Genomic DNA, 27753 nt, shown 5'->3' on the forward strand with positions numbered 1-27753 from the left:
GTAAAAGATTGGGAGGAAAGGAAGTTCAGTACAATAGGTCTTTTTACCCTAAATAGGTGTTGTGGCAAATCTCTATTGTCTCTTTTTGGTAGAATGACTTATTCTCCTTTGGGTGTATACCCAGTCATTGGATTGTTGGGTTGCATGGTAGTTCTATTTTTAGTTCTTTCACTAATCATCAGAGAAATGCAAATCAAAACCACAACGAGACAACCTCTCACATCAGTCAGAATGGCTATTATTAAAAAGTTAAAAAAAAAAAAAAACAGATGTGGTGAGGCTGCAAAGAAAAGGAAATGTTTATGCACTGTTGGTAGGAATGTAATTTAGTTCAGCCACTGTGGAAGCAGCTGAAGATTTATTGCAAAGCTGAAAGCAGGGTTTCTTAAAGCAAGGTCAGGAACTGCCTACAGTGGAATTATGTGTGATACCTGTTAAAAAGGCAGATTGCTAGATCCACTGCAGGCTTGCTGAATCAAAATTTCTGGGATTGAGGCCTGGGAATCCGAATTGAACACACATCCTAGGGATTCTGCCTGCTCCATGGAGCGGGAGGCCCAGGTCTGCAGCCACAGTTTGAGCGGCTGCAGCTGTGGCCAGAAGAGTGCGTCTCCTGCCTCCTGCCTGCTCTGTGGAGCAAAAGGCCCAGTTCCACAGCCACAACTTGGGTGGCTGCAGCTGTGCCTGGGAGGGTGGGTCTCCTGCCTGCTCGGAGGCTGCAAGAGCACAGAGACGCCCAGATCTGCAGCCGTGGCTTCAGTGGCTGCAGAGGCACCCAAGGAGCTCTCACCCTAACTCAGAAGGGGCAGGGCTTCCACTTATCTCCTGCTCCCACTGGCTCTATGTGCAACCCTAGGGCTGCATCTTCCTGCTTCAGCTGGCATTAGGGCTGCAGCCACTCCAGATAGCCTGCCATTGCCATCAACCGTGTCTATCAACAGGGAATTAGATAAAGAAAATGTGGCATATATACATCATATCATAGAATACTATGCAGCCATTAAAAATGAATGAAATCATGTCTTTTGCAGCAACATGGATATAGCTGGAAGCCATTATCCTGACCAAGTTAATACAGGAACAGAAAACCAAATACCACCTATTCTCACTTATATCAAGAGCTAAGCATTGGGTGCACATGTACATAAAGATGGGCACAATAGACACTGAGGACTACTAGTTGGCAGAGGGAAAGAGGAGGGTGAGGGTTGAAAAACTGTCTGTTAGGTACTATGCTTACTACTTGGGTGATGGGATCATTTATACCTCAAACCTCAGCATCACATACAATATCCATGTAACAAACCTGCACAGATCCCCCACGAATCTAAATAAAAGAAATTTAATAATAATAAAAAAAAAAACCAGGCCGGGCATGGTGGCTCAAGCCTGTAATCCCAGCACTTTGGGAGGCCCAGGCGGGTGGATCACGAGGTCAAGAGATCGAGACCATCCTGGTCAACATGGTAAAACCCCGTCTCTGCTAAAAATACAAAACATTAGCTGCGCACGGTGGCAGGTGCCTGTAATCCCAACTACTCAGGTCGAGGCAGGAGAATTGCCTGAACCCAGGAGGCGGAGGTTGCGGTGAGCCAAGATTGCGCCATTACACTCCAGCCTGGGTAATGAGTGAAACTCCCTCTCAAAAAAAAAAAAACTATGCAATAACACTTAAGGTGACTAGAACACGCGGGTTGGTCCACTTAATCAAGATTCTGTGAAGTAATTCAGAGATCTAAAACTACCTTAATTATGTAGGCATTAGCGGGGGCTCTGTGTGTGTGTGTGTGTGTGTGTGTGCGTGTGTGTGTGTGTGTGTGTGCGCGGGGGCTCTGTGTGTGTGTGTGTGTGTGCGTGTGTGTGTGTGTGTGTGTGTGTGTGTGTGTTTTAAAAAAGGAACCACAGAAGTTGGAAATTAGCTCAAATTTTTAAATGTAATCTTAATAAGTGTCACCTGAAAAGCAAAGGCACTCAAAGAATTAGGCCTGTTTTCAAGTGGTGGTTTGGAGAACAAAGAGTGATGGCTTCTTAGGAAGATCGACCATTCAAAATCATGGTTCCCAAAAGTCATTTTATTATGTTTACTGTGATCATATTTGCCAAGTCCAAACATGGAAAATAAACTTTAAAAATCCATAACAAATATAACAAATAGAAGCGTTTGGCATAGCCTGGAAAATTTAAAGCCAAATTTTAATATGTGACCTTTTGTTGTTGTAACATCCAAAGCTACTGGCCATCATCACTTCTCTCTTCCACCCCGCTTACAAAGGTTATACAAAAGGAATCACATTTGAAGTGAAGAAAATGAATGGGGGAAAATAAAACTTCTATACTACTCCTTCAATCTTTAAAAAAAAAATGTATTTTTGTTTCTTTTTTTCCTTACTTTTTTTGGCAGTATCTTTTTACATATATGTCTGATCCACCTATTATTAAATTTTAAAATTTTATAAAAGAGGGCCAAGTCTTTTAAATCAACTTTTTGCCAAGTACTTTTGTGTTAGAAATAACTATTCTGGCCGGGCGCGGTGGCTCAAGCCTGTAATCCCAGCACTTTGGGAGGCTGAGGCGGGTGGATCACGAGGTCAAGAGATCGAGACCATCCTGGTCAACATGGTGAAACCCCGTCTCTACTAAAAATACAAAAAATTAGCTGGGCATGGTGGCACATGCCTGTAATCCCAGCTACTCAGGAGGCTGAGGCAGGAGAATTGCCTGAACCAGGAGGCGGAGGTTGCGGTGAGCCGAGATCGTGCCATTGCACTCCAGCCTGGGTAACGAGCGAAACTCCGTCTCAAAAAAAAAAAAAAAAAAAGAAGTAACTATTCTTAGTGAAGTGGAAACATATACAGAAAACAGAAGAGGATAGGCTGGGCGCAGTGGCTCACGCCTGTAATCCCAGCACTTTGGGAGGCCGAGGCGGGTGGATCACGAGGTCAAGAGATCGAGACCATTCTGGTCAACATGGTGAAACCCCATCTCTACTAAAAATACAAAAAATTAGCTGGGCATGGTGGCACGTGCCTGTGATCCCAGCTACTCAGGAGGCTGAGACAGGAGAATTGCCTGAACCCAGGAGGCAGAGGCTGCGGTGAGCCGAGATCGCGCCATTGCACTCCAGCCTGGGTAACAAGAGCGAAACTCCACCTCAAAAAAAAAAAAAAAAAAAAAAAGAAAACAGAAGAGGATAAAGTAGCGGAGCCAAACAGCATGAGTTCAAATCCCAGCTCTGCCACTTACTAGCCATATGATCCTAGGCAAGTTACCTAACTTTTCTATACCTCAATTTCCTCATTTATAAAATGTGGATAATAATAGTACTTACCTCAAAAAAATTGTGATGAAGAATAAAGGAGTTAATATTTGTGAACTCCATAGTAAACCCCATACTAACTGGTTGACTTCAAGCAGTTCTGGCCATTCCCACGAAGTCAGACTATGAAGCAGGTTTCCCAGGATGGAAAAACATGCATTCTCCCTCCCACAAGCCAAAAGAAAATCATGAATGGCCTTTTTTCAAAGGACGCAAATCCTGAGTACAGTAGGCTAGAAAAATTTCCAAGTTACTTAAAGTCACTTTTTCATCTCCTTTCTCCTTCCTACACAGATATTCTTGCTGGCCTCTTGAGAGCACCATTCAGTCTAGGATATTTTTAGTGCACAAAATTACCACCCTTGGTGTTCTGAAAGACTGACAGGGACAGACTGTGATGAGAAAAGAATGTATATCTTGTCTAGGATGAAGTTCAAAACATTGAACATATAAACACATAAAACAATTAGAGAAACCATACATAATGGTGCAATCTAATATTGAATACTGTGGCACAGGCTTTAAGCATTATAGATTTCTTCTTCCTGGCGGTACGAATTAATTCAACATGCCACTTTTTTTGAATAATTATTACCACTTGTGTACCTGAGTGTAACCATGAACACAAGAGGAATTTTTTTTTTTTTAACTCGAACAGTAGAACATTTTCAAGGAATTTCAGAACACGTTAGGCATGGAAAGCATTGTGAAAGATTCCAGAGGGGGAACACTATGTCCTACAAAGGAAAAAGGATGTAATTTCTTATTAGAACACCTAGATGCTAAAACTTCAACTTTCTGAGAAAAATAATTATGGACCTAACATTCTACACTCAGTAAAAATATCAATCAAGTAAGAAAGTGAGAGGGAAAAAATCAAGTCACTTTCCACCATGCAAAAACTCAGCAAGTTGATTTCTCATGCACCCTTTCGAGAAAATTATTTGAAGAGGTTCTCCAGCCAGAGCAAGAATTAAATCCAAGAAATATAAACACTTGAGATCCCAGAACACTGACTCCAACCTAGGACTTGGGTGAAAAAAAGCCAGGATGACAATTTGGCAACCAGCCCAGAGAGCAGCTGGTCCAGATTGTAATAAGAAGTCAGATGGTTCTGGGAACTCCACCTTCAACAATTACATTACATTCCTTATTACAGATGGAATATGTTTAAGGAAGGCAGATAATCTTAGTGATTTGATGAAGACATACAATAAAACATTTAAAAAGACACTTTAAAACCATAGGATAGTGAATAATGGTAACACAATCACAATAATAGAAATAGTGTGTATTAATATTTTTGATTTTAGATTCAATCAATGAATAAAGTATGCAAGGATTAATTATGATTACAGAAGAGATGACAAAAGCTGGCAAAAGCTGTGAGGGGTGGAAGAACGGTGCACAAAGAAGAGTGAGAAAATGAGTAGAGGGAAGGAGTCCTAATTTACTAATGCTAATATTGAGTACTTAACCATGTACTCATTCAGAGATAAACATGAATTAATTCAGCTAATCTCCCAAAATGAGAAAACTGAGATGCATTAGTCAGGGTTCTCTTAGAGGACAGAACTAACAAGATATATATAAAGGGGAGTTTAAGTATTAACTTACACAATCACAAGATCCCACAATAGGCTGTCTGCAGTCTGAGGCACAAGGAGAGCCAATCCAAGTCCCAAAATGGAAGAACATGGAGTCCAGTGTTCAAGGGCAGGAAGCATCCAGCACGTGGAAAGATGTAGGCTGGGAGGCTAGGCCCGTCTCTTGGCTTTACATGTTTCTGCCTGCTTTATTTTCTCTGGTGGCTGAAGAGATAGTGCCCAGCCGATGAAGGGTGGGTCTGCCTTCCCCAGTCCACTGACTCAAATGTTAATCTCCTTTGGCAGCACCCTCACAGACATACCCAGGATCATTATTGCATCCTTGAATCCAATTAAGTTGACACTCATTATTAACCATCACATGAGACATAGAGAAGTACCTTACTTTCTATAATCTATTGCCTTGTACTTCATAGAAAGTAAAAGAGATACAAAAGATAGTTTGTGATAGATCAGTAAACTAAGATTTGTATATATTATTTATTTTGAGATGGAGTCTCACTCTGTCGCCCGGGCTGGAGTGCAGTGGTGCAATCTCAGCTCAGTACAACCTCTGACTTCCAGATTCAAGCAATCATCCTGCCTCAGCCTGCCAAGTAGTAGCTGGGACTACAGGTGCATGCTGCCACGCCCGGCTAATTTTGTATTTTAGTAGAGACAGGATTTCACCATGTTGGGCAGGCTGGTCTCAAACTCCTGAGCTCAGGCAATCTGCCCACCTTGGCCTTCCAAAGTGCTAGGATTAGAGGTGTGAGCCACGGCACCTGGCCTGTATATATTATTTCTAAAATCATTATATATTTACTAAAGACATAATGGCATAAAACAGTATGTATATGACCTTGGTGACTTTTTATAACTACAGTAATTAAATCAGTTTTGTACAGGCTTATCAATAAACAATGAAGGAAAAACAATATAAATTTTAGAAACATATTTAAATGCATGTAGAAAAATTAATATATGCTAAAGGTAGTATTTCAGTGAAGACAAGATGGAGTTAGGCAACTTGGATCTCCACAAAAAACTAGTTTTTAAATGAATCATATATTTATATTTTTAAATGAAATGATATACACTATGCCAAGAAAACATATGTATATATAGAATTTTGGAGTAGAAAAATCTTCTTAAAGTCTTTTTTTAAACTTAGAAGTTATAATTGATGAGATAATAAAACTACATATGTATTAAAAATTAGAGCATGGAACAAAATACTATAAACAAAGGTAACAGATGAAAAACCAAGAAAAACACTGAAACATATATGACAGTGGACTCTTTCTTTCATTACAGATAAGGAGCTATTGAAGTTAATAAGAAGAAGGCCAGCAATCCAATAAAAAACAAGCCAGGGATAGTACACGGATAAGAAAACAGAAGTCCCTTCTGAATAGAAATCTTGTTTGCAGTATGAAACGCAGAAGAACTATCCAGGGAATTAACAACTTTTTGTATGCATTAGATATGGCAGCTAAACCAATATTAACAACTCTCCTGAAAGTGCCTTCAGTGGTTTGGAAGGAGAAAGCAAGAATCATTGGGATGATAAACTAATGGAGCACAAGAAAGAAAAAACAGGCCAGGCACGGAGGTTCACACCTGTAATTCCAGCATTTTGGGAGGCCAAGGTGAATGAATGATAAGGTCAGGAGTTCAAGACCAGCCTGGCCAATATGATGAAACTCCACCTCTACTAAAAATAGAAAAATTAGCTGGGCGTGGTGGATCTTGGATACCAGCTCAACCACAGCAAGATATGGCCCTGGTCAGAGTTGTGAGGCCCCTGTTCCAGGCCTTGGCTCCCAGATGACATTTCTAGACACACCTTGGGCCCAAAAGGAACCCACAGTATTGAAGGAAAGGACCCAGTGCTGGCGGCATTCATCACCTGCTAACTGAAGAGCCCTTAGGCCCCAAATAACCAGCAGCAATACCCAGGTACTACATTGAGGGCCTTGGGTGAGCGTCTTAGACTTGCTGGCTTCACGTGAGACTCAGCAAATTACCAGCTGTGGTACCAGCTGTGGTAGCTACAGGACAAAACTCTTCTGCCTGAGAAAAGCAGAGAGAAAAGTAACAGGGACTTTGTCTTGCGCCTTAGGTACCAGCACAGCCACAGAGGAGTAGAGTACCAAGTGGGCTCTTGGAGTCCCCAATTCCTTGACTCTTAGATGACATTTCTGGACCTGCCCTGGGCCAGAGGGGAGCACAATGCCCTGAAGGGTGAGTCCTAGGCCAGGCAGCATTTACTATAAGCAGACTTAGAAGACCATGAGCCCTAAGGGAACATCTGCGGTAGTCTGACAGTATTCCTCGTGGCCTGTGGTGGTGGCGGCTATGAAGTAAGACTCCTCTACCTTTGAAAAGGAAAGGGAAAAGTGGGAAGGACTGCATCTTTTGGGATGAGTACCAGCTCAGCCACAGTACAATAGAACACCTTCTAAGGTCTTTGACTCTAGTTTCTGATTCTGAGATGGCATCTTTGGACACACCCAGGGCCTGGCGGACCTCGCCACCCTGAAAGGTAGGACATAGGCCTGGCTGACTTTTGCCAGTGGCTGGTTGTAGAGCCCCAGGGCCTCGAATGAACATAGGCAGTAGCCATGGAATGGTTACAGCAGGCCTTAGGTGGGACCCAGTGCTCTGCTGGCTTCAGGTCTGACCCAGCATAGTCATAGTTGTGGTGTCCACAGGGGTGCTTGTGTTGCTCCACCTCCAGCTTTCAGTGGCTGAGAACAGCTTTAAGTGGCTCCATTTGTTTGGAGGAAAGAGAAGAGAACAAGAGTGCTCTGCATGGTAATCCAGAGAATTCTCCTGGATCTGGTCCAAGATCATCAAGGCAGTACTTTTATGAGTCTGCAAAAACCATGGCATCACTGGGCTCGGGGTGCCCTCTAAAAGCTGCTTGACAAAATTCAACATCCCTTCATTATTAAAAAACGTTCAGAAAATGGGGATAAAAAGAGCATACCTCAACATAAAAAAAGCCATATATGACAGATGCACAGCGAGTATTATACTGAATGGGGAAGAACTGAAAGCCTTTCCTCTAAGATCTGGAATGCAACAAGAATGCTGTCACCGCTGCTATTAAACATAGTACTGGGATTTCTAGCTAGAGCAATCAAACAAGAGAGAGCTATAGAGGACATCCAAACTGGAAAGGAAGAAGTCAAATTATCCTTGTTTGCAGGTGACATAATTTCATATTTAGAAAAACCTAAAGACTCCACAATAAAACTATTAGAACTGATAAACAAATTGAGTAAAGTTGCAGGATATAAAATCAATATACAAAAATCAATTGCATTCTATATGCCAACAGCAAACAATCTGAAAAACAACTTTAAAAAGTAATCCCATTTACAATAGCCACTTAAAAAAATTAAATACTTAGTAACTAAACCAAAGAAGTGAAATATCTCTGTAATGAATACTATAAAATACTGATTAAAGAAATTGAAGAAGACATCAAAAAATGGAAATATTTAATGTTCATGGATTGGAAGAATCAATATTATTAAAATGTCCACACTACCCAAAGCAATCCACAGATTCAATGCAATCCCTACCAAAACACCAATGACATTTTTCACAAAAATAGAAAAATCAATTATAAAATTCATATGGAACCACCAGAATAGCCAAAGCTATCCTAAGCAAAAAGAACAGAACTGGAGGAATCATATTACTTGACTTCAAATTATACTATAAAGCTATAATAACAGGACAGCATGCCACTGGCATAAAAACCATCACACACACGAATGGAACAACATAGACAACCCAGAAACAAAGTCACACACCTACGGTGAACTCATTTTCAACAACGGTGCCAAGAGCATGCACTGGAGTTTAGTCTCTTCAATAAATAGTGCTGGGAAAACTGGGTACTATACACAGAAGAATGAAGCTAGACCCCTACCTCTTTTCATATACAAAAATCAAATCAAAATGGATTAAAGACTTAAATTTAAGACCTCAAATTATAAAACTACTATAAGATAACATTGGGGAAACTCTCTAGGACATTGATCTGAGTAAAAATTTCTTGAGCAATACCCCACAAGCACAGGCAACCAAAGTAAAAATGGACAAATGGGATCACACCATGTTAAAAAGCTTCTGCACAGCAAAGGATACAATCAGTAACGTGAAAACACAACCTATAGAATGGGAGAAAATATTTGCAAACTACCCATCCAACAAAGGATTAATAACCAGAATATATAAGGAGCTCAAACTCTATAGAAAAAAATCTAATAATCCGATGAAAAAACAGGCAAAGATCTGAGCAGACATTTCTCCAAAGAAGACACGCAAATGGCAAACGGGCATATGAAAAGATGCTCAACATCACTGATCATCAAAGAAATGTGAATCAAAACCACAATGAGATGTAATCTCACCCCAGTTAAAATGGCTTATATCCAAAGATAGGCAATAACACATGCTGGCAAGGATGTGGAGAAAGGGAAACTTTTGTATACTAATGGTGGGAATGCAAATTAGTACAACCACCATAAAGAACAGTTTGGAGGTTCCTCAAAAGCTAAAAATTGAGCTACCATATGACCCAGCAATCCCAGTGCTGGGTATATATTCAAAAGAAAGGAAATCAATATACCATAGAGATGTACTCCTATATTTGTTGCAGCCCCTATCTACAATAGGTAAGATTTGGAAGCAACCTAAGTAGCCGTCAACAAATGAATAGAAAAAGGAAATGTGGTATATATATACAATGGAGTACTATTCAGTCAGAAAAACAAAGAGATCCCATCATTTGCAAACAACATGGAAGGAACTGTAGATTACTACGTTAAGTTAAATAAGCCAGGCACAGAAAGACATACGTTGTATGTTCTCATTTATTTATGAGATCTAAAAATCAAAATGATTGAACTCAAAAATATAGAGAGCAGGATGGTTACCCGAGGCTGGGAAGGGTAGTCAGGGGTGGGAGAGAGGTGGGGATTGTTAGCAAGTACATAAAAATTAGAAAGAATGGAGGCTGGGCGTGGTGGCTCAAGCCCGTAATCCCAGCACTTTGGGAGGCCGAGGCAGGTGGATCACAAGGTCAAGAGATCGAAACCATCCTGGTCAACATGGTGAAACCCCGTCTCTACTAAAAATACAAAACATTAGCTGGGCATGGTGGCACGTACCTGTAATCCCAGCTACTCAGGAGGCTGAGGCAGGAGAATTGCTTGAACCCAGGAGGCGGAGGTTGCGGTGAGCCGAGATCGTGCCATTGCACTCCAGCCTGGGTAACAAGAGTGAAACTCTGTCTCAAAAAAAAATTAGAAAGAATGAATAAGACCTATTATTTGATAATATAACAGGGTGAGACTATAGTTGACAATAAGTTAATTATACATTTTAAAATAACTTAAAGAGTGTAACTGGATTTTTTGTTACTCAAAGGTTAAATGCTTCAGGGGATGGATATCCCATTCTCCAGCATGTGCTTACTTCACATTGCATGCCTGTATCAATACATCTTACGAACCTCAAAAATATATACACCTACTGTGTACTCACCAATATTAAAAATAAAAAAAGATAAAGTTTAAAAAAGGGAAGAGGCTGACATTAAGAAAGTCAAGCTGGGCAAGGAGAAAAGAGAAGCGGAATGAATGTGAGGCTGACACAAAGGGGAAGATGGACAGAATAGTCCGATCAGAGGTTTTTATGAGGTTAAATGGAGTTCTGGCATGCGAAAGTCAAAGAATGAAAGGTTTGGTCAGTTACTTGAACTTTATATTTGATTTCTAAGATGATTCAAATTCCCACTTGCAAAGGGTAATGCAATGAATGGGTAACTGAATTGAAGTGAAAACAAAGTCTTTGGAGTTGAATTCAAGCAATAATATTTTGGATAGATCGACTAGTAGACCATTAGAAGTCTACAGGGTAATGGTAGCAACTGAGGAGCTTAAAGAACTAAGATCCAACAGCTGACATCATCAGAGAAGTCAACAGATGACACAGAGAAGGCATTTTTAGCAAGGAATACTTCTTGGAGAAGAGCAGAAGTAAGGATCCTGAGCTTTGCAAGGTTCTGAAGTCTAGGATATCAGAGCTGGAATTAAACTTCAAACGTTCAAGTTTCTGGTATTTAATAGATCTACTTACAACACGTATTTCATAAGGTTCTTGTGACAATCCAGTTAGATGACATATAAATAACCTAGTGCAGTGGTAGCTAGAATTATAATTAGTATAATTCACCTTGTTATGAACTCCTGGGAGTAGAGAGGAAACATCATTAATCACATCCCACATTTTCATTTGGGGGATAGGATGCTGGAAAACAGACGAAGGGACCCACTGAATCATGTCACCATTCCATGATAGGTCTAGATTCTAAAACTGGTTCCTTATTCCCAACACTGAATTTAGTTTATTCTGAACAAGACAAGTTGCATTTGTTTAAAAAAAAAAAAAAAAACAAAAAACAAAAAACAAAAAAAAACTTCCTAAATGCACATAGGTAAAGAGAAATAAATCTGCCTTGAGCTTCACATGGGCAAGAGAACATATCAGCTTAAGGAATAAAACAAATAAAACAAAATAAGTCCTTAAAAAGTTTTAAGAAATATAGTAAAGAGCTATAAGACAGAATAGTATAGCTCAAAATTGTTTTCTTGGTCAATTTTACCATCTTGATACAAAACGTACTACTAGAAGCTTAAAAAGAGTATGTCTTTCGAATTTTAATAAATTTTTGTGAAATTTAATTACAGATTGAAGTTAGATAAATGGGTTGGTGGAATACAGGTCTAAATACTCATTATGTGTCCATTAATTAAACTACTTATTATTAAATTAACTTGTTGATGAATTACAATTAAAATTTTTTCATTTTGTGGTAGACCTAGTTCATGGTCCCAGTTGTATATGATACAGGTGAATACTAATTCATAGCTCAACAACTATCATTTACTCTTTAAAGCATAAGTGTATATCATTCAATGCCGTATCTATAAAAGAATTTGTCTTAGACTCACTCAATGGCTATCTTTTGGTGCAATAAGGCAGAGACCTGAGCAAAAGTTGATCACTGTGATTGAGGGAGTGGATAATTTGGCTCCTTTTCTTCAAGAGCATCTTTTTTTCTTCAATCTCCTCCTTTTCTTCAAGGGCGTTTTGAAGAAAAAAGTCATTATTCCCTGAAAAAGTCACTTTTACATTATTCTTTAATTTTAGAAAAATTGTTTTTTTTTCTTTTTGTGTACAGTTCTCTAAATTTTAACACATGTATAGATTCCTGTATCTACAATCATAATCAGGACGTAAAACAGTTCCATCACCCCCCCAAAAATCCCTCATGCTATTCCTTTTTGGTCACCTCCCTTCCCATAATTCCAGACAACCACTAATCTGTTCTCCATCTTTATAGTTTTGTCTTTTTGAGGCAGTCATATAAATAGAATCATACAGTAGACTTTTCTAAGAACAAACAAAACAGAATCCCTAGGCTAGCAAATGACTGATGTCACAAAATCATGCCATTTATAAAAATGCCATTTTTTTTTAAAGTTTACTGCCTTTTTCTTACTATTTTGCTTGAGTGCACCAGATACTGTTTTTCAATCTAGAAAGTACTAAGAACTCCAAAGACTCCCACTCCACCTGCTTTCTCTAACAGTCTTAATCACAGACAACTGTCAGTATCTGTAAGATCCACGTGTTCACTTTCATGTGGGGCTGAGTCTGGGACATTTTAGTCACTAAATTAGTATTTCTCAGAGCCCAGGGCCTCTTAAATGTCTCGTTACCATGAGGGGGTATAACTTCAGTGGCATCAGTATATAGAAGCTTCCTATTGTTCCAACTCTTGAAAACATACTTGTTATATATCCTTGTCACAATGGTCTAATCATGGTGACACAGAAGCTGGGGCCCACAGTCTTTCCCAAATGTTTCTGAGGTTGCTCAGAGGATGCAACCACTAGTTTGTGGGTATAGTCTGCCATCTACAGTCCACAAGTGGTCTTTGCATGCTTGCTTTCATAGCAATTTTAAAATGTAATTTGATGAAAATAATGTTTTGGTGTCTCTTGTGAAAGAATGGAATAGTGCATCTGGATTTCTCATCCACAATCTGATAATCTGACTCCCTCATTCAAAACATTATACCTAGCTAAACTCACTGTCCAAATTCCCTTAATATTGGGCCAGAATTTCAGTATTATTGATCTAAAGAAAGAAAATATTTGGAAGTGAGTTACATCAGTCTAATTCTGGGGTAGCTTACATCATTTGAGGTTTGTATGTTTAATTTACACACTTTGAGTTTCAATTAAGGTCCCCAGCTGTTGGGGGAAAAAAAAAAACTTTTCCTAGTGTAGATTTAAATTCTGTGGTCAGAAATGCAGAAGGAAAAGGTAGAAAAACAAGTAGATCAAGTCTTTGCAATTTTATTTCTCTTTTCCTGAAACCTTCTGCCTCCCATTTCTTCACCAGATTCTTTTATTATCAAGATTCAGGCCTCAACTCAAATGTCACCTTCCAGAGAGGCTTTCTCTGACCAACTGGGTAAATTGGCTATTCTGCCCTTCTCATTTCCATTACTTTCTAGCCCACTACCCTGATTTTATTTCTTAATACCACTTAGCACTAACTTAAACCATCTGATTTAATCAAATGTCTATATATTTATTATCTTTATTCCCTCACTCTCACCCACTAGAGCAAGGGCATTTTCTTGTTCACTACTACATCTCCAGTAATTGAAACAGAACCTGACCCATAATAAGGGCTTTAAAAACATTGGTTGAAAAAAAATTAATAGATACAATTATTTGGTGACACCAGCCATTTAGAGATTTGGTTTGGTCTGGTTAGAAAAGTCTACAACATCATGAATGCTCACCTCAAGTATCTCTGAACTATGGGGAACTCCTGAAACCACAGCAATGTACTGGGAAGAGTTTTATGAGCAGCCCATCCTGGGAGTTTTTGAGATCACTGTTTTAATTGCTGGAGGAAAATAGCTTTGTACGTTGGGTTAAAAGCAAATTTGAGATTGTGATCTGGTAAAAAATGTTAATGTAAGATTCAAAAACTTGGACTATGATCCCTAGATTTAAGAAGAGCTCTAAGCCGGGCGCGGTGGCTCAAGCCTGTAATCCCAGCACTTTGGGAGGCCGAGGCGGGTGGATCACGAGGTCAAGAGTTCGAGACCATCCTGGTCAACATGGTGAAACCCCGTCTCTACTAAAAATACAAAAAAATTAGCTGGGCATGGTGGCACACGCCTGTAATCCCAGCTACTCAGGAGGCTGAGGCAGGAGAATTGCCTGAACCCAGGAGGCGGAGGTTGCGGTGAGCCGAGATCGCGCCATTGCACTCCAGCCTGGGTAACAAGAGCAAAACTCCGTCTCAAAAAAAGAAAAAAAAAAAAAAAGAAGAGCTCTAACAATAATTGTCCATAGAGTGCCAGTTTCAGGTAAGAAGGAGTAAGCATGCTTCACACCTTTTCTCACACTGAATGTAATTACAAAACCTGGACAGAAGGCAAGAACAAGTATTTGAAGACTGAAAAGTAAATAACAGGCCAGACACGGTGGCTCAAGCCTGTAATCCCAGCACTTTGGGAGGCTGAGGCGGGTGGATCACGAGGTCAAGAGATCGAGACCATCCTGGTCAACATGGTGAAACCCCGTCTCTACTAAAAATACAAAACATTAGCTGGGCATGGTGGTGCGTGCCTGTAATCCCAGCTACTCAGGAGGTTGAGGCAGGAGAATTGCCTGAACCCAGGAGGCGGAGGTTGCGGCGAGCCGAGATAGCACCATTGCAATCCAGCCTGGATAAAAAGAGTGAAACTTCGTCTCAAAAAAAAAAAAAGAAAGAAAAAAGAAAAGTAAATAACAGCAGCCAGATTTTGTAGTATCATTAATCTAAATTTACACATATCAATCATAACATGAATGTAAATGATCTAAACATACTAATTTGAAAATAGAAATTTTCCCTAAGCTCATCAAGATACATTTTTTTTTTTTTTTTGAGATGGAGTTTTGCTCTTGTTACCCAGGCTGGAGTGCAATGGCACGATCTCGGCTCACCACAACCTCCGCCTCCTGGGTTCAGGCAATTCTCCTGCCTCAGCCTCCTGAGCAGCTGGGATTACAGGCACACGCCACCATGCCCAGCTAATGTTTTGTATTTTTAGTAAAGACGGGGTTTCATCATGTTGACCAGGATGGTCTCGATCTCTTGACCTCGTGATCCACCCACCTCAGCCTCCCAAAGTGCTGGGATTACAGGCTTGAGCCACCGCGCCTGGCCAAGATACATTTTATATACACAAGTTATACGTAAAAACTTCTTTTATGGCTGGGCACAGTGGCTCACTCCTATAATCCCAGCACTTTGGGAGGCCAAGATGGATGGATCACCTGAGGTCAGGAGTTTGAGACCAGCCTGAGCTATATGGAGAAACCCTGTCTCTACTAAAAATACAAAATTAGCTGAGCATGGTGGTGCATTCCTGTAATCCCAGCTATTCAGGTGGCGGAGGCAGGAGAATTGCTTTAACCTGGGAGGCAGAGGTTGCGGTGAGCTGAGATTGAGCCATTGCACTCCAGCCTAGGCAACAAGAGCCAATCTCTGCCTCAAAAACAAAAACAAAAACAAAAACAAAACTTATTTTACATGTCAATCAGACGTCAATACAGTGAGTTTTTTTAAAAAAACAAATTTTCAAAATGGATTTTTAAAAACCATGACCCGGCCGGGCGTGGTGGCTCACACCTATAATCCCAGCACTTTGGGAAGCCGAGGCGGGTAGATCACAAGGTCAAGAGATCAAGACCATCCTGGTCAACATGGTGAAACCCCGTCTCTACTAAAAATACAAAAATTAGCTGGGCATGGTGGCACGTGCCTGTAATCCCAGCTACTCGGGAGGCTGAGGCAGGAGAATGGCCTGAACCCAGGAGGCAGAGGTTGCGGTGAGCCGAGATCGCGCCATTGCACTCCAGCCTGAGTAACAAGAGCAAAACTCCGTCTCAAAAAAAAAAAAAAAAATGGAGAGAGCAAAATCAGTTGAATAAAGGAAATAATTATACTCTTAGAGTTGTACATCCTTCTTTTAAATAAGGATGTTTAACAAAATTGAAGTAGCAAATACAGTCATCAGTCTACCACTGTCACATGGAAAATAGTATTAAAATTAGAGGAGAAGTTAAGACCAAGTTATGAATCCTCATTGATCGGGGGTATTATGTGTATCTTCTATTCTGTTTTTTTGTTAAATAGATAATAGATATAATCTTCTTCTTTCTTTTTTTTTTTTTCGAGATGGAGTTTCGCTCATTACCCAGGCTGGAGTGCAATGGTGCCATCTCGGCTCACCGCAACCTCCGCCTCCTGGGTTCAAGCAATTCTCCTGCCTCAGCCTCCTGAGTAGCTGGGATTACAGGCACGCGCCACTATGCCCAGCTAATTTTTTGTATTTTTAGTAGAGACAGCGTTTCACCACATTGACCAGGATGGTCTCGATCTCTTGACCTTGTGATCCACCCGCCTCGGCCTCCCAAAGTGCTGGGATTACAGGCTTGAGCCACCACACCCGGCTACTCTTCTTTAATGCAGGGTTTTTGTTTTGTTTTGTTTTTACCATTTCTACCCCTCCCAGTCTGATCCAGTTACCATCATCTGGGCTCCTAACTAATGCATTCTTAAATATGTCTTTTATGAGTTACTATCTAAAAATGTGAAGAACATAACATTATACCTTAAACTTAGTAGATTTTCAATAAATATTTGATGAATGAATTTTCAAATAAATGATATGATACTTGTTTGATATGAAATACATGTTTGCTTTCCTATTGGTACTTAGAGATTCCAGAAACATTGTTGGATATTGCTACAGTCCTAGGAGAATAATGGGAAACTCTTTCAAAGCACTTACCAAGTGTCAGAGGCTATTCTAAGTGCTTCATAAATATTTACTGCTCTAGTCTTAACAAACATATTAAAAAGCTGTTATTACTAGCCCCATTTCTAGATGAGAAAACTGAGGCACAAAGGGTTTTGATAACTTGCTTAAATTCTGTTTTCTTAAAGAACTAGCAAATGATAGACATGGGATTCAATGTCATGTAGTCTGATTCCAAAGTTTCCACTCTAAACTGCTACTGAGTTTGTATTCCAGTAGATGTCTAAGTTGAAAGTGCATCAGAATCACATTGAACTTGTTGAAACAGATTTCTGGGCCCTCTCCAAAGGGACTCTGATTCAGCTGGTCTAGGGTTAAATCTAAAAATCTGTTGCTGTAACAAGTTCCCAGGCGATACTGATTCTTTTGGTCCGAGGTGCTGATGTATACTTGAGAAGGAATCAAATTGCTACTGTGGGCATTTCTTCTGTCTAATCCACTCTGCCTGAAAATAGAGGTTTCTGAACCTGACTGGATATACTCAAACTTTGTATGTACACTGAGATATGAGAGCCTAGTATATTTGGGTAAAGTATGATTCCGTATTCTTTCTCCCTACTATTTGATTTTACAAGGTATTTTCTTCCTTGTGATGATAACAAAGTCATGCCTAGATTCTGATCCTTACCACCAAATAAAATGATACTATTGATATGGTTTGGCTGTGTCCCCACCCAAAATCTCATGTTGAATTGTAATTGCCATAATCTCCATAATCCCCACCTGTCAAGGGAGAGACCAGGTAGAGGTAATTGAATTATGAGGATGGTTTCCTCCATGCTGTTCTCATGATAGTGAGTGAGCTCTCATGAGATTTGATGGTTTTATAAACATTTGGTAGTTCCTTCTGTGTTCATTCTCCTTCCTGCCACCTTGTGAAGAAAGTGCCTTGTGTAAGTTTCCTGAGGCCTCCCCAGCCATGCTAAACTGTGAGTCAATTAAACCTCTTTCCTTTTTAAATTACCCAGTTTTGGGCAGTTCTTTATAGCAGTGTGAAAATGGACTAATACAACTATGAAATGACCACTCAGTGGTCAACTAATGACCACTGAGACTTTCTGTTGATTTCTTATTACCCATATTCTAAGCTTACCCATTATCTAAGATTACCCATTATCTAAGCTTTGCAGCAATTAGAAAATGATAAAATTCTGAAAAATATTTTTTGCTGTTTTATTTTGTTCAAGATCAAAAATTTTGATACTACACAAAAGCAGAGTTAAATTAAGAAACTTTTTTTGGCCGGGCGCAGTGGCTCAAGCCTGTAATCCCAGCACTTTGGGAGGCCAAGGCGGGTGGATCACGAGGTCAAGAGATCGAGACCATCCTGGTCAACAAGGTGAAACCTCGTCTCTACTAAAAATACAAAAAGTTAGCTGGGCATGGTCGTGCATGCCTGTAATCCCAGCTGCTCAGGAGGCTGAGACAGGAGAATTGCCTGAACCCAGGAGGTGGAGGTTGCGGTGAGCCGAGATCGCGCCATTGCACTCCAGCCTGGGTAACAAGAGCGAAACTCAGTCTCAAAAAAAAAAAAGAAACTTTTTTTGTAATGCTGCCACAAAATGTTAATTGTGGTAGATTCCAGTGTAGTGCTTCTCATCATTATTTATTTATTTATTTATTGTGGTAGATGCCAGTATAGTGCTTCTCATCATTTTTATTTACTTATTTATTTATTTATTTTTAAAAGAATGAGACAGGGTTTCACCATGTTGGCCAGGCTGGTCTCGAACTCCTGACCTCAAGCAATCCACCCACCTCGGCCTCCCAAAGTGATGGGATTACAGGCGTGAGCCACCACACTCGGCCCTTCTCATCATTTTTTGATTCACGGTTTTTTGTTAGAAAAAAAAGGAACAAGTTATATTAAAGGACCTCAGCAAATTGTGTTTGAAAAGACTCATTGGAGATAAAGGTGAGCTGGCCTGAAGCTTCCCTGTGTTGGACTAAGTCCCCTTTACAAATTGCGTCATTCAGGACATGACTGCACCAAGAGGCATGTTTCCAAAAGACACTGATCAACAAAAGCCCAAGTCTCCTTAATGTCACATTATGAATTTGCTGCTTGTTAAGGAGATAATAATTATGCTGACTAAATAGTTATGTTTTCAGCCATGAAGAATTTCTCCTATTCTCAGTGTTCAGATTATCTGTCATTAATCTGATCAAAAAGTTTGGAGATATGCAGGTTCATACTAAGATGTGTCTAATGTCTGGATTGTTTTATTAATATAAGCATCCAAAGTGGGCTCTTGCTTTACCTAATTTAGCTATCTATAGTAACTTGATCATCAAAATTCCATTTTGCACAGTGACAAGTAGAAAGTACCGTACAAATTCTCTGACATGCTGGTCAATATCAGCTTTGAAATACAAACCAGAACACTGCCCGTGGCAGCATGAAGGTTACAAAGCAGTGAATCTTTTCCTTTCTAAATAGGCTGCTTTACAAAGAGAATAATTGTACTGAACAGATAGCAATGCAGAACAGAGTAGGAAGAGAAGAGGGTCATCAGTGTAGGAAATGAAGGTCTGGGAGAGAGACAATTATCTACTTTACTTATTTACTTTTATGAATTTTGGTTTTAAACCTTTACTACTGGAGATATTAACCAATTCTCATTCTGGCTACTTAAGACTTTTTGATGCCAGAAAACAGTGGAATAGGGAGCAAACATCTTCTTTTGATTAGAAATAGAAATATATTGGTTTGTTTTCTTTGTTCTTTTTATCAGCAGAGCCAGTGTGCTGCTATTGTTTGCTGCCTAACAAAAATGAAATCAAGGCTTTCACTGAACAGTCTGCCAAAAGTTGAATCGACAGCCCAGCTTCTGCAACAGCTTGCTTTAATGACCCTAGACAGCTTCTATTTGAATCACATACTGGGTCACAAGGAGGAAATAGGGATAACAGAAAGCAGGATGGGACAGAAACTAAATTAGCGCTTTGAAGGCTATTTGGGCTGCTGTCAAAGCAGTTCCTCAGGAAAGCAGAATCATTTATTAGCTTCCTACTACATGTGTTTTGCAGTTATTTCATGTGTTACGGTAAAAATTAATGTTTTATAAAAACTCCATCCTTCCATCCTTCTCATTCAACAGAGTATATTCAATTAGTCTAAACAAATCCTTTTATGATCTTCATAATTTATCCGGGAATTTTGATTTATTGATTCTTAAAACTGTGGTGACCCTATCTGATTAGTGCAGTCGAAGTTTTTATGTAGATCAGATAAGCAGCTTCTCTTTAGAGGCCTGTTTGAGTAGCGGGTGTTACATGGTTCACCCTGGCTCCACATCAGGCAGAACTGAAATTTACCGCTCACAGTCTGAGCTGCTAGAAACCTTAGTGAGACCCCAGGACTATGAGTTAACAGGAATGATCTGTAATAATGATTGTGGTATTCCTAGCTGGCCACTGGTGAACCAAGCAGAGGCAGTCAGGCTTTCTTTTGGACAGCCAACTCACTACTCCATTCCACCTGCTTTGTCATACTGGATTCATCATTTCCAGGAAAACTTCAGTGGAAGAATTATTCAAGAGCATATCCTGATGAGAGAGCAACAAGGAATATTTGGTTCCCCTTCTCCATGAGAGAAGGGGACTCTAATAATCTCAAATTGTATAATCAAAATGCCACTGAAGTCAGCAGACTCTTAAAAATGACATTAATCGGGGTGTTGTTGTAATAAATGTTGGCTGAGAGATGGACTGACTATGGAGGAGGCCGTTTTAACTGTTGATGGTTGAATGCCTTTGATCATTTTCTGTACAAAAGTCCCCTTGAGTAAAGTTGAGTAGAGTGATAAAAGTGAGGCAAAACGAAAACAATATTAAAGCTGGAGAGGAAAAGAAAGACAGGTACATTAAACATTTTTTGGAGATAAAACTAGAAATCCCTGCCCATATTTTGTATAGGTCATCATCACTGCTAACTGCCCAGGTAGTAATACATCCACCTGCTCCCTTCTTAAAATATTGAGAGAGTGTTCCCATTGTTGAGCTAGGTTTTTCCTTTTCTTAAGACATCTTTTACCAAATGGAATAGGAGGTATGTGAGTTAAGGGAAAAAAGGAAAGAGCCCATAGTGTCCAGGACCTACCTGATTTCTTCATCTACCTGCTGTCACATAGGCTTGGACCTGTGCTCATATCAACTGATTATGTAATAAATTAACTCAAACACTAAGATATAGCCATTTATGAAAATCCCCTCTTTAATCCATGAACTTCAATGCTACAATTTAATTTTAGCTGATTTTAGATTATTTTGCAGTTTTACTTCCCCTTTGTCATTTATTTGCTTCCACTAGAAACAGACTATTTACTTTCCATTTCTTTTAGTCCTAATTTAGCCTACAGATGGGCTAGAACTGAGGAAGACTACAGATGTGGGCAAGTCATATTTTCTGTTATTTAAAATTTCATACTCATAGACATGATGTTTTTGAGGAGATAATTTATTTGTAGGGCAGATTTTAATAAAAAGAATATAATATTACAAAATTTATATTTATAAGAATAAAACACTAGTTGTAAGTCATGATATTCTGAGAAAATGCTCTATGAACAAAGTGTGAAAGACTTGCACTGTCTTTCCTTCATTTGAGAATCTCTAATACACGTTTTAGTAGAATGATAACCAGAACTGACTACTGAATGACTAAGGAAAGAGAAAGCCATGGCTTCTAGAACTTATGAACTAAATGAAATGCAGTAATTTGGAGCATGGACTTTGAAATCCAACAGACCTGGTTTGAAAAGCAGTACTGGGCCGGGCTCGGTGGCTCAAGCCTGTAATCCCAGCACTTTGGGAGGCCGAGGCAGGTGGATCACGAGGTCGAGAGATCGAGACCATCCTGGTCAACATGGTGAAACCCCATCTCTACTAAAAATACAAAAAACTAGCTGGGCGTGGTGGCGTGTGCCTGTAATCCCAGCTACTTAGGAGGCTGAGGCAGGAGAATGGCCTGAGCCCAGGAGGCAGAGGTTGCGGTGAGCCGAGACCGCGCCATTGCACTCCAGCCTGGGTAACAAGAGCGAAACTCCGTCTCAAAAAAAAAAAAAAAAATGAAAAGCAGTACTGCTTTCTAGTGATATGACTTGGGGAACACTCAATAACCTCTCTCAAGTATTGGGTTCCTCATCTGTAAAATGGGGATAATAAGTGTCTTCCTGTGTGTTATGAAAATAAAATGAGGTAATGCATTAAAGTCCTTAGCAGAGTGCCCAGTACAAAGTAAACTGTTCAATAAATGATATATATGAGACAGGATTGAGGAAGGAGACCCAGGCATCTGGAATCACCTCCTCCTCAACTTCCACATTGCATTTCAATAGAAGAAAAGGCTGGCCGACTGGCACCTCCTTCTACAATCACCTTCTTGTAGATGGCAGGCTTGGTATTGGGGAAACTCTCCGGAAGACACTGTCTTCCCTTAAACAAGATCTAACCCCCACCCCACTCCTCCATCTGGAGACCAGAACCTTTTCACATGTGACTCCTAAAACTATAAACTCGAAACCCTTTCATATGTGATTTCTAAAACTGTAAACCTGAAACCCTTTCATATGTGATTTCTCAGTCTGTAAACCTAAGATCCTTTCACGTGTAATATATAGAGTCTAAGCCTATACAAAGGCAGAAACTTTCTTTGTTGGATGAGCTGAGTTTAGACAAATCATCGCCCGGCTCCCAGTGGTAATAATAATAAACCCCTTCCTTCCCCATTCGGTGTTTGAGAGCTCTGTTTCTCATGGCTGCTCCTACTACAGGATGATATATGACATATGACATTTCTTTAAAAATTGGACCCATAACTAACCAGAACCTTGGATTAGCTAGACTATCTTTCCCTTGGTTATATGAGATAGTATAGAAAACCTTAATAAGAAATAGTGTATTTTCTTGGAAAAGTGTTTGATAAAGAGAATTTTCCAAATTTCACTTGTTTCAGGAGCTAAGGCAAAGTGAAAACATTGTCTATTTGAATTTCTCACTGTATGTGTCAAGGATATTTTCGCTAAACCTGGTTTGTTTACGTTTTATAATCAATTTGGTTGCTGGCAGATTTAAATTCAAAAATAAATGCTATTTTATTTTCATATTTGGAAACAATCTTAAGTTATATGTTTAACATATATAAATATAGAAATATCTTATGGCAAACATAGTTTTCTAATAGTTACATATTGCTGTAGTCTGAGTGTTTGCAACCCCACAAAATTTTTATGTTGAAATCCTACCCCAAAAGGAGTATTAGGAGGTGGGGCCCTTGGGAAGATTAATGCCTTTGTAAAAGAGTCCTGAGAGAGACTCTTCACCCATTCCATGACGTGAGGACACTGCTACAAACCATCCAGCAACCAGAAAGAGAGTTCACACCAAACACCAAACCTGCTAGCACCTTGGACTTCCCAGCCTCCAGAACTGGGAGAAATACATTCTGGGCTTTATTATTATTATTATTATTATTATTGAGACAAGGTCTCACTCTTGTCACCCAGGCTGGAGTGCAGTATGCCACTGTCACAGCAAACTGCAGCGTCAACATGCCAGGCTCAAGTGATCCTCCTATCTCGGCTTCCTGAGTAGCTGGAACCAGGGTTTTTTGTTATTGTTGTTGTTGCTCAGCTTCCTGAGTAGCTGGAACCAGGGTTTGCTGTTATTGTTGTTGTTGTTGTTGTTGCTCGGCTTCCTGAGTAGCTGGAACCAGGGTTTGTTGTTGTTGTTGTTGTTGTTGTTGTTGTTGAAGAGACTGGGTCTTTCTATGTTGCCCAGGCTGGTCTCAAACTCCTGGACTCAAGTAATCTACCTGCCTTGGACTCCAAAGTGATGGGAGGCATGAGCCACTGCACCCTTGCCCAGCAAATTCTGTTGTTTATAAGTTGTAAGTTTATGGTATTTTGTTACAGCAGCCCAAGTGAACTAAGACACGGTTTTCCAGTAATTAATGTTTACACACTGACACACAGGTTAAAAAAAAACATATGAGGGCCGGGTGCGGTGGCTCAAGCCTGTAATCCCAGCACTTTGGGAGGCTGAGGCGGGTGGATCACAAGGTCAAGAGATCGAGACCATCCTGGTCAACATGGTGAAACCTCGTCTCTACTAAAAATACAAAATATTAGCTGGGCATGGTGGCGCGTGCCTGTGATCCCAGCTACTCAGGAGGCTGAGGCAGGAGAATTGCCTGAACCCAGGAGGAGGAGGTTGCGGTGAGCCGAGATTGTGCCATTGCACTCCAGCCTGGGTAACAAGAGCAAAACTCCGTCTCCAAAAAAAAAAGAAAACCATATGAAAGAAAGTATATGTCTTCTACGATTATACAGAAAAAAAGGATAAGAAGGCAATTACATTTAATGATCTGATATATTTTTAAAGAGTTCCTTAATCCAATCTATTAATATAATATTTGAAAGATTCTGCTTTCAGATCACAAAGGGGAAGCTGATATAACTAAGCCTATAAATAAGACTACTTTACATGTTGGAAAATCCTTAGAGTGGAAATGATAATAAATCTCAGGAAAAACGTAACTGTAATATTTCTAGATAACTATTAACATATACACTTTTTCTTCAGTGGAAATTCTCACTATTTATCACCTTTGTCATCCCCCTAAGACCATCTGTGACTTCCATATGTACCCATCTTTTCCCCTGATAGTAATAATAATCACTACACAGTTTATGTTCTAGTCATGACAGAAAATATTAAGATTCCTTGAGGAAGGATCAAAATATCTTAGTCAGTTTATTCCGTTTACTCACAGTGTACCATTTGACCTATAAATAAAAACAGCAGTCAGTGATTACTCTTGGAGAATGCTGAGCTATGGAATCAAGTGGATTTGGGTTCAAATTCTAACTCTGGCACTTACTTGACTACAGGATTTTGGACAAATCCCATTAGCTTTCTGAACTTTGTGGAGAATCTTCAGTTGTACAAATGGGGTTAGCAACAGGTAACAACAGGCTGTTCTAACAGAGCAGGGTGTGTGGTAGACTTTCAATGTCCAGCAAAGTCTTCTCTTACAATTCTCCTTTGGTCTCTCATGCCTATCTTCAATTCCTGTTTTCAACATAGTTATATAAAGTCTCCTGTTTCATATTTTCATTTATTTTTAAAAAATCTCTCCAATTCAGAGCTGGATTTATATCTTTACAGGTCCTCAATTCTATATTCATGAAATAAATGAAGGAAATAACAAAGTTCTAATTTCTCCACCATGATTATTATTTTGAATGCTTTTATAAAACGATAATTAGCAAATCCTTTTCAAGTTTATTTCAGCTTGAGGGTCCTTGCTTAGCTGGTGCCCTAAACACTTACTTAAACTGCCTACTGCATAACATAGTACAGTACTGCTCCAAATGTTGCATTATCTGCTTCTAGAATTACAGAGGAAGAAAACAAAGGGTATATAAGGAAGGGAGAAAGTTAACACTTACGGAGAATGAGTGGTGCTTACTAAATGATCCATAAATGTAATGTGCCTTCTGCCCTTCATTCTTAGTTTTTAAAATCTGGGAAAGTATTAATTTACTCCCTATTATTAGATAAAATCCCCCTAAGACCATCTGTGACCTCCATACATACATATCTTTTCCCCTGATAGTATTTCCCTTGATAGTAAGCGGTCTACATAAGTTACTTAACTCCTGCAAATGTCTCTCAAGATAGGTATCAATATCCCAAATTTACAGAAGAGGAAGTAAGACTCAAAGAGGATAAGGAACTTGCCTGTGATATTTTTTAAACTACATTATATTTCCTTCAAATGCTGATGACTAAAAATGTCTGAATATTTACTCCCTATTATTAGACAAAGATTTGGCACGTTTAGACTATCTCCCTCTCCCTTACCCCATTTTTTAGAGTTTCTGAGTTTTATTTTTCTATTATGTACATTTGTAATATAAAATAATATTGGTTCATCAGTATTAGATAGCATGGCATATCTTCATTCTTGTATAATCTCAGAACAACTGTTTTTGACATGTATTATTACCTTCATTTCACTGATAAAAAAATTGGGCCGACGCAGTGGCTTATGCCTGTAATCCCAGCACTTTGGGAGGCCAAGGTGGGCGGATAATGAGGTCAGGAGTTTGAGACCAACCTGGCCAACATGGCAAAAACCCATCTCTACTAAAAATACAAAAAATTAGCTGGGCATGGTGGCACGTGCCTGTAATTCCAGCTACTCTGGAGGCTAAGGTGGGATAATTGCTTGAACCTGGGAGATGGAGGCTGAAGTGAGCCGAGATTGTGCCACTGCACTCCAGCCTGGGCAGCAGAGTGAGACTCCGTCTCAGAAAAAAAGGAAAAGAAATTGGCCGGGCGCGGTGGCTCAAGCCTGTAATCCCAGCACTTTGGGAGGCCGAGGCGGGTGGATCACAAGGTCGAGAGATCGAGACCAACCTGGTCAACATGGTGAAACCCCGTCTCTACTAAAAATACAAAAAAATTAGCTGGGCATGGTGGCGCGTGCCTGTAATCTTATAAATAAGAAAAAACGTAATACCCTACTTGCTGTAACTAAACCTCTGTTTCTTTCTAGTATAGTATACTATTTTCTTTTTTTTTCTCTCTTTTTTTTTTTTTTTTTTTTTTTGCGACAGAGTTTCGCTCTTGTTACCCAGGCTGGAGTGCAATGGCGGGATCTCGACTAACCGCAACCTCCGCCTCCTGGGTTCAGGCAAAACTCCTGCCTCAGCCTCCCGAGTAGTAGCTGGGATTACAGGCACGCCCCACCATGCCCAGCTAATTTTTCATATTTTTAGTAGAGACAGGGTTTCACCATGTTGACCAGGATGGTCTTGATCTCTTGACTTCGTGATCCACCCGCCTCGGCCTCCCAAAGTGCTGGGATTACAGGCGTGAGCCACTGCGCCTGGCCCTTTTTTTCTATTTCAAACATTTATTATGTAGGTAACATTTAGAGATTCTAGTTTGTGCTGTACTCTGGTGAGGAGATTCAAAGGAATACCAAACAAAATTGTACTTTGTTCTGTAAAGCTCATTAATGTGGCTATTTTTATTGGCAGCCTCTTACTATATTGTGCTGAAACAGTAATACTCTTAATTTCTTGTTATTTGCATGAATAACACAGTGACACTCAATAGCCCAGCCCTTAGGAAATAGAACATCATTGAGTGCTGAATTCAGAAATAAAACAGATGCCCAGAGACAGGCAGCTCTAGCCATCACAACTATGCTCTGGGAAGAAAAACAATAAATAAATAAATAAAGAGTGGGGAAAAAAGAACACCTTGTTGGTAACCAGCCCAACTCTGTTTGTAGGTGCCCCGTGTTCCAGCAGTGATGAGGGAGTGAGAAAAGAAATAAAGACAAAGACAAAAGTATAGAATTTTACAGCATGGGGTCCGGGGGTCTGAGGCACTCTGGCGGGGTGATCTGCGTTGGCATGAAGCTCTGGGCTTCATGTACTTTTATTGGGTGCGTTATCTTGTTAATCTTGCAGGCTGTAGGGAGGGGGGTTAAGGAGGAAGATAGCCGGAGGAAGAGCATGTGCCTGCAGCATTCAAAAGCAAACGAGGTTCTTCTAAGAAATGCTGACTAAGGACAGTGAGATTTTACCACCCATCGTCTATCCAGGCATTTTGGCAAGAGAGGTGCAGCGGATAAGGTGCCTAAGGTCTGACCACACACAATGCAACAAGAGGCTTTTATTTCCCGAGCATCGTGTGGACACAGAGCAATCGGAATTGCTCCAATAGCTCCTATCTGCAAAGAACCTCCCAAGTCTTGTGAGCAGAGGTTGCATTACTTCTCAGAGTCTTTTGCATAAGCTCCCTTTATGAGAACCTCACACAAACTCTTTTGTGTTGAGAAGAGTTGT

General features: G+C 39.9%; 1 protein-coding gene and 1 long non-coding RNA gene across 2 annotated transcripts in view; one reads left to right on the plus strand and one right to left on the minus strand.

Annotated features, from left to right (window-relative positions):
• The window catches only part of ACP3 (acid phosphatase 3), a 61901-nt gene extending 55394 nt beyond the window's left edge, over window positions 1–6507 (plus strand). Inside the window, exon 11 of the mRNA XM_074405455.1 lies at window positions 6220–6507. Within this exon, the coding sequence (XP_074261556.1) occupies window positions 6220–6266 (47 nt within the window). The 3' untranslated portion in view covers window positions 6267–6507. The remainder of the gene's footprint in view (window positions 1–6219) is intronic.
• The window catches only part of LOC141585575 (uncharacterized), a 121860-nt gene that overhangs the window by 87276 nt on the left and 6831 nt on the right, over window positions 1–27753 (minus strand). The window lies entirely within an intron of this gene.

The sequence above is a fragment of the Saimiri boliviensis genome, chromosome 9, assembly GCF_048565385.1.
Source record: "Saimiri boliviensis isolate mSaiBol1 chromosome 9, mSaiBol1.pri, whole genome shotgun sequence".
NCBI classification, from domain to species: Eukaryota; Metazoa; Chordata; class Mammalia; order Primates; family Cebidae; genus Saimiri; species Saimiri boliviensis.